This window comes from Gobio gobio, assembly GCF_949357685.1.
Source record: "Gobio gobio genome assembly, chromosome: 9".
NCBI lineage: Eukaryota > Metazoa > Chordata > Actinopteri > Cypriniformes > Gobionidae > Gobio > Gobio gobio.
Window position 1 is genome coordinate 42,586,168 of NC_137115.1, and position 12,659 is coordinate 42,598,826.

General features: G+C 40.0%; 1 protein-coding gene across 2 annotated transcripts in view; it reads left to right on the forward strand.

Moving 5' to 3' along the window:
* The window catches only part of LOC307131750 (plasmanylethanolamine desaturase 1), a 32,131-nt gene extending 23,661 nt beyond the window's left edge, over positions 1-8,470 (forward strand). For both annotated transcript variants that reach the window (XM_079825591.1, XM_079825592.1), the window contains exons 5-7: positions 2,070-2,214; positions 3,014-3,226; positions 6,956-8,470. In XM_079825591.1, the coding sequence (XP_079681717.1) occupies positions 2,070-2,214; positions 3,014-3,226; positions 6,956-7,077 (480 nt within the window). In that variant the 3' untranslated portion in view covers positions 7,078-8,470. The remainder of the gene's footprint in view (positions 1-2,069; positions 2,215-3,013; positions 3,227-6,955) is intronic.
* The last annotated feature ends 4,189 nt before the right edge of the window (positions 8,471-12,659 follow it).

Consider the following 12,659-nt stretch of genomic DNA (forward strand, 5'->3'; position numbering starts at 1 on the left):
CTCCGCAGCCACCGCCGATCCTTCTGCTGTCGAGGATAATTAGGATCCGCCACCTGGGAGTGATCGAACTTCAAAAAAAGCGAGGGAATTTACAGACATCCAGAACGCAGAGCTTTAAGACCCTTAACCAGCAGATTAAAGGCGGCACTTAGCAGACCGATATATATGGCTTTTTGTCCACATGTTCAAACAAGAAGCACCAACTTGAGGGAGAATCATTAATGACCGTGATTAAACAGGCACTTAAGAGCAAAGAGCGTAGGGAGGAGGGAAAAAGGCAAGAGAAATGAAATGGATCTCTCATGTGCGCTCTGGGTTAAGGGTGGGGGGAGGACAGGCTCCGGACTTCGGCTGGGTTGCTAGGGCAATCCGAAGATGTGAGTCGTGATTAGGCAGAAGGCGGGTGAGGTGAGGCGAGGCAGGCCGTTAAACGGTGTGGGATTAGCGGCGGCGAGGCACAGGTTTGCCGCAGCGTGCCGGTGAGTCGACATGCACACTGTGTGCTGTCTGGGGCTTAGCGCTCTTTTAATCTCGCGCACAGAGAGACGGAAAGGAAACGAGGAGAACAGGAGGGGAACATAATTGTCGAAATATCAACAGATAGTTTTCTCCGCTCCAGCAGAGTGTCGCCACGTTCTCTCAGATATAGGTGTGATTGAGTTCAGCCCACAAACACGCGATAATGACATTTTTCCCCCCGCGCTCTGTTTCTGAAACGCTATGGTAATGTGGCTCCAAACGATTCCTCCTTTTTATGTGGAAAATAAATTACCTTCATTCTTGTATTTTCCTTTGTGCTTATGCGATCCTTTCTCTTACTCCCTTTCATTTTGCGGCACCCGCGCGGTCGCAGACGGGCGCCCGTCTCAAAGCAGCGCTCCTGGGCGTGAGTGACAGGTGCTGCTGGGTTATGGTTTTTCATGATGCTGGATCTGAGCCGTGGGGAAGTGCTGTTTAATGCCAGGTTATCTCTTCGCTCCCTAACATGTAGCTCGTGCCGCGTGCGTCATCTTTCATTTAGGCCCTAGTACCGCCAACGCTCGTTTGCATCTATCAGTCAACATCTAACCCCACCCAACCCTGTCTTACAACCAGACCCGGGTGAAATCTGCTTTTCTGCATCTTCAATGCTGATTTTTGTGGAAAATCTGTGGAATAGATGGTAAAAGGGCTTCTAAACACTTTTATTAGTACGGATGTGCAAAAGTGCATATTTTCAAAATTGACTAGTCGATGAGTTGCCTGAACAACTCATTCTTAACTAGAAGTACTGTATAATAAATATTAAGGCTGGATTGGGGAGATTTTGCAAGCCTCAAGATAAGTTCAAAGTGGAACAGAATGCACTTGGTTTTAAAAGCTTTGGACTATTTTTTTATTTGACATGCCATCTTAAGATTGCAACTCTTGCGGCAAAATGCTCAAAAATGCATTAGGGTGCAACAGTGGTGCTTCAATGGGACTACATTTAAAGACAACTTTTCCTGAAGATTTTTGCAAAGCAAACTTTCCAACAGCTAAACTCCAACATGCTAGTTAAATATATGAAGATATAAAAAATCTCGGTAAACTAGTGAACCTCACTAATCAACTAGTCAGTTGTTGCAGTCGAACATTGTGACCCATTCTTACTGGTAGCTAAATGAAAATGAAACCTGCAAGGGTGTCAAATGTGTAGAACTTTGTAATTGATGTTTGTGAAGAGTTCTGCACTCAGATTTTCTGTGGGCTTATGGCTCATTATCAGTGGGGAAACTTTAAAATATTCATTATAGAAACTAGTTATATCCTCTGCTTAGTTTAAACTCCTCTTCTTTCTCATTTCTCACCCTAAAACGCACATCCAGTGTTCTTAGAGTTGTTCAGTGTCTCTAACTGTAATACAACAGTAGCTTCAAGTTTGACCCTGCTCTGTCTTTATCATAGACGTACCCATTCATTACCACAGCGTTAATGGATCTAAATCACAGTCCTAGACATCCCTTCCCATTTCTCAATTGAACTTTAACCTCCCTTCCCCCTGCTCCCCCCATCTCTCTCTTTACCTCTCTCTCTCTCTCCCCATTCAGGCATTTATTCGCCCATTCCGGGAACACCACATTGATCCGACGGCTATCACACGGCATGACTTCATAGAGACTAATGGAGACAACTGCATGATCACCATCCTGCCTCTGGCCCACATGGCCTATAAATTCCTCTCCTACCCACCAGGTACACACACACATACACATCCACTCACTTTTCCAGTGTGTCGTGAGAGTGAGTCAGCGTGACTATTTTAGAACCAATGAGTGTGACCCGAGTGTGGCTTCTGTCCTGGAGCCGTCAATGTGCCCCACATTCATCTTAAAATACCTAAAAATTGGGAAATCAACAAACGAGAATAAGGTTTGAAAAGGATAAAATGTTCTCAGTTCCATTTTTGCTCTGCATGAGTTACAGGAATAACCAAGGAACTCAGCCAAAAAAATTAAAATTGTCATCCTTTACTCATGCTCATGTTATTCCAAACCTAATGACTTTCTTTTCTTCCGGATGAGAAGTTTAGGGGAATGTCCTGAGTGATTTATTATTTCTATACAATTAAAGTAAATATAAATTCCGTTATGTTTCTCACAGACTTGGAGTATCGCTCACAAGTCATATGGACTTAATAATTTTTTTGGAGCTTGACAGCATTCATCCCATTCCCATTCGTGGTTTCCCGTCATTCTGGTTTCGAAAAACATGAAGGGAAGTAAATGGTGACAGAATTTCCATTGGATATAAAGGTTTCTTTTCCACTAACATTATGATCTGATCTGCTCAATACTAATAAAGTTTAAAGGTCAATTTGATTGGTTTCACACACTAAAAGGTTAGGCTAGTACTTAATTAAAAAGTTTAGGGCATGTCACTTTAAGGCATTTTGTATTCATTTGCATATAATTTTATCTCTCTCGATTCACCTTTTGCCATTGTTCCTCTATCTCTCCCTCCACCTCCCCCTTACGCTATCTCTCTTTCTCAGATGCCCTTGCAGAGTCCTACCCCTGGGAATGTTTTGTTTTTGCATTGGCAGTCTTTGTAACCATGACTAATCAGATCCACAAGTGGTCCCACTCCTACTTCGGCCTGCCACGCTGGGTCACGCTACTGCAGGACTGCCACCTAGTGCTGCCACGGAAGCACCACCGGATCCATCATGTGTCGCCACATGAGACATACTACTGCATCACCACAGGTACACACGCAGGCTTCGCTTGATGAGGTTGGCCTTGCGTTAATGCTGTCTTAAAGGGATAGTTCAACCAAAACATGAGAGTTCTGTCCTTATTCACTTACTCTCATGTCATGATTTTCTTTCTTCAGTGGAGCACCAAAGAATTTAATCTGAAAATGTCTCTCTTTTTGTGTGTGTGTGTCTATACAATGAAATTCAATGGGGTCCAAAACAGCAATGGACGCCATCGTTGACTTTTATTGTATGGACAAAAACAGTGGAGGCATTCTTCAAAGTCACAGAGGTTGGGAATAACATGAGAAAAAGATGACAGAATTTTCATTTTTGGGTGAACTATAATTTATTCCCGTAGGCATCTTTACAATAATAATATGTACTGGATCATATTCACGTGAGGAAGGTTAAGTTCCTCTGAGAGTCTTTCATGTAGTTGATCATGGTAACCTACAGTATCTGGCAAGGATTCTTCCATGGAGCGTGGCCTGCATCGCCAGTAGCTGTAAAGAGTGGGTTAAAATAACTTTTTTAAAGTCGGCTGTGTGTGTTTGCACATAAGTGTGTGTGTGTGTGTGTGTGTGTGTGTGTGTGTGTGTGTGTGTGAAGGCATTAAACTCCCATGATAGCTCGAGCACTCAGTATGCGACTTGCGTCTCTGGGAGAGAGGGTAGCGCGGATGCTTGTGCGTCACCCTGCGCCCCAGTGGACGACAGATGTGTGTGTGCACGCATGCTCCAGAGCACCGACCGGTCCTTTTGACCCTCCCTCTTTCCTTTCCACTGCTGCTCCCTGATCCCACTGGGAGACGCTGATGAAGGGAGAGGAAAGGGTCTCTCTCTCTTTCTCTCTCTCGCACACATACACATGCGCGCACACTTGGGAGTCTCTCTCTGCGTGAGCCCTGCTCCTCCACCCTCCCTGCCCGAGTCCCCGGAGGCCGGGGCCCGCCTTTGTGTGTGCCAGTGGCTGACAACCTCCATGTATATTTAATGCTAACCTGCTGTCAGTGCTAACAAATAGGCTTGCACAAAGGGGGGGTGTGGGTTTGACAAAGATGAAAAATCAAACAAACATGATGAGCTGTTCTGCTCTCCTCCTGCTCCAAAGGGGTCACTGTAGAGAGAGGGCACAAACGCACTCACACACGGAGCTGTGACCGAGGAACAGTGTGATATACAAAGATACAAGGGCAATGGATGACCATGTGATATCATAATTAGAGATTGCTGAAAAAAGTACCATGGTACTTTCCATTGGTTCCAAATGGTTCTGTATGTTCCGCATTCATATACCATTGTACTTGCTCCTTTTAATGTACTTGGATCCTTTTAATGTTTTTTTTGGGCCATTAAAGGGATAGTTCACCCAAAAATGTAAATTATGTTATCAATTAATTACCCCCATGTCATTCCAAATTTATAAGACATTTTTTTTTAAATAATCGAGACAGAAATCGGAATGATTTCTGGCCATCCATTGAAAATCCATTCCACCAAAACTGACGTTTTAAAATAAAGAAACCGCTCAATCCATTGGATTTTGTTTACACTTTAAGTCTTCAGAAGAGACACGACATGCACAGGACACATTGAATATGGTAAACGGAAGCTCAACTGTATTTAATTTAGGCATGAAAACCAACCTTATTGGTCTTTTATATAGATCAGTATATGGAAATGTTGCTGTTTATTACTAAAGCATTTTAATGTTGTTGTGTGAAAACGGCTTGATTTTTAGCTAGATTTTCACTGTTGTGATTTTATTACAGGAAGTATTTTGATTGTAGTTGATTGGAATGGTGGTCCTCTGATTGACAGAAAACAACCACCCTTTAATACTGTAGCAAATGCATGTCCAAATGAACATGGTATAGTAGTATCATGGTCAATTTTTTTTTTCATGGGCCAAACAGTGGGCCAAACTTTATTGCATTAATAAATTCAATAGATTATTTCTTTGTGATCTAGGTTTTAGTAGTTGTGTGTGAATTTTATTTATTTAAACCAAAAATACAACCAAACAAAAAACACGCCCACACCCATAACAGTTGACCGATGCCGTTATCTAGAAGGCAGGGTGGCCAATGGCCTATATAATTCTGATCTGTGATATAATTCATAACACAAACTTGTTGAAATGAGAAATTACATTTTCCTCTTTTAAATTAAATACATTTACTATCCATTGAATAAAAATGTCAGTAGAACTGACAAAGTGGAGTGATAAAGACTTCTGTTAATCTTCTGCATGATTATCAACCAATAATCTCAAAATGGCCAAATGCCTGATTAATCCGCTTGGCTGATATATATCAGTGTATCGCTACTTGAACTTTGTCCTCCACGTTTTTGTGGGTTAAACGTCTAAATGTCTTGTGCATGTATTGTTGTAATGGTTTTCTTGTCAAAACCCAATGGAATGTATGTCTGTGAGCACAACAGAAGTGTGTGTGTGTGTGTATATATAGTGGAGTTAAGGCGGGCTGGCTGGGGGTGGGGTGCTGCTACATATTTATAGCAGTAAGTGTGTACATTACTCTACTGCTAGCGCCTGATCTTCTGTCCATCCCCTGGGAGTCACCATCCAGGAGCTTCTGTGTCTCACTGCTTCTTGATGTCGTTCTCTGTGCTTTCCCCTCTTTCTTCCTGTCTTGCTCTTTTGTCCTTGCTCTCTCCTTTTTGCTTGTCTTGCCCTCTCGCTGTTCTCTCTCTCTCTCTCTCTCTCTCTCTCTCTCTCTCTCTTTCTTGCATTTCTCTCTTTTCTCTTGCTGGTGAGTTTTCAAAGAAGTGTGTCGTTCAGTGAAAGGAATGAATTTTGTCTGGTTGGTTTTACACATCAAGCCTGTGTACTTCACTTTTTTTTCTTCCTTTTCCAGTTTTGCTTCAGTTTCAAAGTATTCCTTTTCAAATTAAGCATTGAAAGTAAAATAATAATAATATAATACCGTCATTTAAAATGGGTGATTTGATATGGCATGTTTTTCAATGATTATGTATACTACACTACAAAATCAATAATATTGTGAAATATATTATTACAATTTAAAACATGTTTACTATTTGAAATATATTTTAAAAGCCAATTTGTTCCTGTGATTGTGAAGCTGAATTTTCAGCAGCCATTTCTCCCGTCTTCAGTGTCACACGATCCTTCAGAAATCATTCTAAGATTGCTGACATATCTTATTGTTGAAAATGGTTGTGCTGCTTAATATTTTTGTGGAAACCAGGATTCTTGTCTTTACTGTTACTCTTGATCAGTTTAATACATTTTTGCGGAACAAAAATATTGCTTTATATTGCATTTGTGTGTGTGTGTGTGTGTGTGTGTGTGTGTGTGTGTGTGTGTGTGTGTGTGTGTGTGTGTGTGTGTGTGTGTGTGTGTGTGTGTGTGTGTGTGTGTGTGTGTGTGTGTGTGTGTGTGTGTGTGTGTGTGTGTGTGTGTGTGTGTGTGTGTGTGTGTGTGTGTGTGTGTGTGTGTGTGTGTGTGTGTGTGTGTGTGTGTGTGTGTCCTATTTTTAAAAAAAATCTTATAATATGTTACATGTGTATACCACTTGACTTTGTAGTCTTCCATAAATAACTACTTTAGAAGTCAAAAAGTGTTTTTTCTCCCTTTTGGTAATGTCTTCTCTCGCCTACGGCTCTAAGTGAGCCCCTGCCATTGATGTCCAGTGTTGTAAACATTGGTCCATGACACCCCTGCTTCTTTCTCTATCATTCTCTCCCTCAGGGTGGTTGAACTACCCGCTGGACAGAGTGGGTTTCTGGCGGACAATGGAGTGGTTGATCGAGAGATTGACGGGTCAGAGGCCACGCAGTGATGACCTGGCCTGGACCAAGAAAACCGAGTGACCAGGATAACAGGACTGTAAACCTCCCTCGTGCGTCTCTTCCCCTGTTGAGGGGGAGCAGAAACCGAAAATGGGCCTTACCTCTGTATCCTGTTGTGTTCCCGTGTCTCTCCACCTTTTTCTCCACAGCACAGTACCACAGATCACTCTTTCTGCCGGGGCCTTTTCCTGTCACTGAGGTCTGCTACACACAAGCCATTACCTGCTCCTCCTCTACTGGCTCTGTCCTCTGTTTTGTAGATATCCAAAGCAGAAATGGTAGAAAGACACGGTGAAGTTCAAAACGGCGGGTTCAGACACTGTTCCTCTCACAATCCTTTGCTTCATCTCCATGTGCAGAAAGGCACCACTGCTTTCTCATTTCGGTGTGTAAAATGTATGTTTTCTGGAGGTTGGGCTCTCCAGAGGACCGAAACCATGTTGTGATTTCCCCAGCATGGTTTTCATAGCAGTGCATGCCATGGAGTGAGAGAAGCAATTAAATGTGGATTTGATTTCAGAAACGGCGAGAAGATTAATCGCAGACTCGCAAACACTTTTTGCAGATTCACAAAAGCATTTCAGAGCATCCCTTAGTTTGGACGAAGGACGCGCAGAGGATACATTTCTCAAAACGCAGGGAAAGGGTTTTGTTGGCCAACCAGCGTGGTCAGTGCTCAGTTGACCCAACTGAATGTTTTCCCTGAATGTTTCTTACTAAGCTCGTGTTGGCCTTAAGTACAAACCCATTACACTTATTTCTAATCAGCTTACCAGGGCTTAGCGGTGATGAACATTGATTGCGTCTCTGGTGTGTTAGCGTGACGTTATTGATATTTGGAGTAGTATTAGCGGTCTAGCTTGTGATGTCCTCCTGCTGTATCTTGTAGTACAACAGTTTAGCGAAGGTTGTACTGGTAAAAGGTCCATTTGAATTTGAGTTTTAAGTTAACAAGCTTTTTTTTTTCTTATTGAATGATATTTGCACTTTTGAACAATGATACTTTTTCATGCAAAACTGACATGGAAAACAGCCAAATACACTCCCTGTTTTCTCTCTCGCACGTATGTTTACACATGCACACTTACAGATTTTTCATTATGAACCCAAAAAACACACTTACATTAACCTCCTGTGAATTTATGTCTCTCCATTTGCGGTGAACTGATAAATGGAGAGGATGAGAGTTTTTATAGTGTTTCAGTTTGGATTGTCTTTTCAACAGCTCCACAATTTGGGTTTTATTTTCTGGCTTTTTTTATTTATTTATTTTTTTATCATACTACAGTATGACATTCAGCCTTGTATTTGTTTTTACTTTATCTTGCAGCTAATGCTCGCTGCTAGTCTGCCTTAAACCAGTGTTTTTATTAACTGTATGATTTAAATATCGAATAAATAACATTTGATTATTCGTTGTTGTTTTTTTGTTTTGTTTTGGGTTTTTTATGGTAACTTGAGTGATTTTTAAATGTTGCTCATTAAATGGAAAAGTTAGAAGCAATAATTTAGTTCTCTTTGTTAAAATGAGACGGTAAAACCATTACCGAGCTTTGCAAAGATAATTGCGCCGGAAATCTGCTGGGTAACTTACTTGAGGTGATTTAACAATGAGTCACAAGCGTCTGAATGGTCTGTTCTACTCAAGTAGAAATTGTTTGAGAAATTCGGGGGGTTCATTCAACAAAGCACGAAACTTCTACCATAATTTATTCATTTGTAACAAATATTTTTTTTATTGGAATTAGCAATTTATGGAAGATGGACTGTGAGGGGAGTAAATGAGCCGGGAGCTCCCTCTGGTGGCTGAACAACGTCCACACGGTACTGCACTCCATTTTCAGACATTTATGGTTCTACCGTGGGTTGCTGATGCCATGGCAATGCATTGTTTTAGAAAGAATTACCTTAAAAACCATGGCAAATGGAAAAGCTCAGTACGAAGATAGCTTAACATCTCAAACTGTCACTATTGATTGTAAGAGTGGACTGATAATTATCTGGTCATAATTTTACGTATAATTTTGTGTAGATAATTTTCATTTATTATAACAACTGTAATATATTATTGTGACTGTAAAATTCACAAAGCTCTTTAAATCATATATATAATGTATGCCTTTTTTTATGAACACTGTTTGCAAAACATTTTCGCTTTTTCCATTTGGTGCTGGCGGCACAAAAATGATTTGCAACAGTTCAAGATCCTCAGAAAAAGACATGGTAAAACTGTAGTGCTCAATGCCACTGACAGCCTTTGCTGCATTGTTTGTCCTGTCATCTTCCTATTGTGATCTGCATGAGAAATTGTTATATGGTGTTATTCTTTTATTTGCACAATGATGTGCATGTCTAATATAAAATGTGCTTTAAACAAATCTTTAGTTCAAAGCCACAGATATTCCATGTATTTTCGATTAGAAAATGAAATGGTGTGAAATGATTAATGAACAGAACCGCTGTAGTGCAGATGGAAGGTCTGACCTCTGTGACCTGATGATGGGATTGGGCTTTTCTTCCTGGTGTCAGTGGGCAAGGTGGCAAATTTCTTCTCGCTTTCTCCTTTTATAATGGTCTTGACGATAGCTAAACGTAATGTCTACAGAATATAGGACAAGGGTGGAACAGGGAATATTTTCTTACCCTTGAGTCTCTGAATGTAGTGGAGGTTATATAACTGCAAAACAAACCCTGATTGCAATAACATACTATCAAATTACCTATAATTTTACCCCAGAAAGTCACTAAGCTTTGGAAATTACTGATTATTAAAGGAGCACCGTTCCTGGTAGTCTCTCGTGAATTTTAGAGTCAGTTCAGTTTTATTTACATGTGCATATTTGCACTACCGTTCAAAACGTAGTACGATTTTTTTTGTTGTTGTTGAAAGAAATCAATACTTTTATTAATCAGGGATTCATTAAATGAATCCAATGTAACAGTAAAGACATTTTTAATGTTACAAAATATTTATGTTTTAAATAAATGCTTGAATTTTCTAATCATTTATCAGGGTTTCCACAAAATGAAGCTGCACTCCTGTTTACAATATTGATAACAAGAAATGTTTCTTGAGCACCGAATGAGCATATTTGAATGATTTCTGAAAAATCATGTGACACTTAAATTGTAATAATATTCAAAATATTAGTTTTACTGTATTTTTGATCAAATAAATGCATCTTTGGTCAGAAGAACAAAAACAAAAACATTTACAAATGTTCCAGAACTTATGAACAGTAGTGTATGTCGTGATGATCTTACAAATGTGCTGTATTTAATCATTTAGATTAATTTTTTAGAACAATAAGTTCAAGTGTTCAATACCTGGGAAATACCAGGTTAGTGGTGATCAGTCAATTTAGGTCCACTTTATGCCATTTATACTGGCTCACACAAAAAAAAAACGAGAAAAGGTCACTGATATGATGATGGTATTTTTATCAGGCTATTGTACATTCATAAATGATCTGTCTAAGCTCATACGTAATATACTGATGCCATCTGCTGTGGCTACCAGTCAACTGATGGACACATAATCAGAGCCTTTCTGTGGTTGGCTCAGGGTGTGTGTGTGTGTAATAGTTTGACAGTTATGCTACCAGTCAGGTCCAGAATGACAGAGCCTGATCTCTGGTGCTCAATTTCTGTGAAGCTATGCTGACAAATGATGGACAGGCATCTGATTTGCACAACAGTCTTGATGCCATCTATTAGAATGATAGAAACAAGTTCCCCATTTTTATTCATGTGAGAGTAGAGGACTGGAAATAATTGGGAAAGTGGAATAAGGAAATGCGGTTGGTTTTGAATTCGCATCACTCTTATCATGCTCACCACAGCTCAATATGTTGGAGCACATGCACAAATATTTTAGCTAAATTGCTCCATTTTAACAGACATTTTAGCTAAAGACTGATGTCAGAGTTTCCTCTTAGTTTGTTCTGAGATCAATCTTCTGATTATATTTAACATTATGTGATTAACTCATTAAAGTGTTGCCTGGGTAGTGAATGAAGCTGAGAGTTGACAAGTAAATGTCTGTTATTGCTGATTATCTTCAAATAGTTCACATTTGTTAAAGCCAGAATATGTCATTTTTTTGCCCCTAGAGGTCGCTTATTCAAAACAAAGGCATAGCTTGATGACGCCGGGATTTCACAGAGCTTTTATGATGCCGCAGACTCCGCTTCTTCCGGTGATGTGGGGTAATGCAGCGCTGTTTTATCATATTAGATACATTTGAGTGCGTTGAAAGTTATGTTATAATGTATTCGCTCTGCGGCAACTATGAGACACTTGTTCGACATTAGGCATGGTAAAACATGGTACTCGAAGTAAATCAAGAAAAAGAGATTTAAACAAACTAACTGTGTTGAGCTATATAACAATGATTCGTTTTCTGTCGATGAATGTATCCAAACAGTTGCTCACCCGTCTAATGAAACGCATAATATATTAAAGCATCTTTGGTGTTTCCATGGTTTCTACAAAATAAAACCGTAAATTGAGGGTAACACATGTAGGATGTCATTGATAGGCGACGTACGGACATGGTCCGTATCCTGGTTGAAAATTGCTTACTTCTCTGGATTTAAACATTCTTGGAAGTACACAAGTCAACAAAATATATAACATTGTTCTAGTGGTTTTTGGATATTTTAAGAAAAAAATCGTACATATTGTGCCTTTAAATGCAAGAGTGTAATTGATTTGATCGCAAGGGAAGTGTGGTACCAAAACACGACTGAAAAGCAACATTATATACATTAACCATGTTCTGAATTCAACAGATGTGTTTTGACACATTACTGTGTTTGTCCTTTGACATATGGTTAAGGTTGTGGGCAGAGTGACATGCTGTGCAGGGTGTACAGCAGTGGCAGAGAAATGAACTGCTGATTCAGGCCAGTAGAGACTGTCAACCTGTCAAATCATACACAACTGTCACCACAGCCCTGTTCACTCACTGTTGTAGCTGCTGTAGTTTAAACTTGAGAATTCTAGCTGAAGTCAGCATACTTATGCGTGTCATTCTCCTCCAGGCCTTAAGATGGCCCCCTTGTACCTCCTCTGTGACACCTCTTCCACATGCAGGATTGGACAGCTGTGAGTTGTGTAGTTACTGACAGAGATGAATGTGAAGATGTAGATCTGTTCTTGATCTACAGTTGAATGTGTAATTGTGTCTCGACTTTCTTGTCAGTCGCTTGTACAGAAGTGATTGTTTGTGTAGGTGAGGATTTCTGGGAATATCCTCACAGATAGCCTATTATAAAAAAAATCATTAAACTGACTGAAAACGTGTTTAGGGTAAATTTAGTCACACTCAAGTTGTTCCAAACCTGTATACATTTCTTTGTTCTGCTGAACACAAAGGACGATATTTGCAAGAATGTTTGTAACCAAGCAGATAGAGCAACCATTGACTACCATAGTGTGGAAAAAATAGTGTGGTAGTCAATGGCTGCTGAGATCTGCTTGGTAGGCTACAAACATTCTTCCAAATATCTTCCTTTGTGTTCAGCAGAATTGAAGTCTAAAAATGCCAAAAGATGTCTGTAAGGATCAGTGACTGGTAATTAGCTTAATTTAAGAGCAAC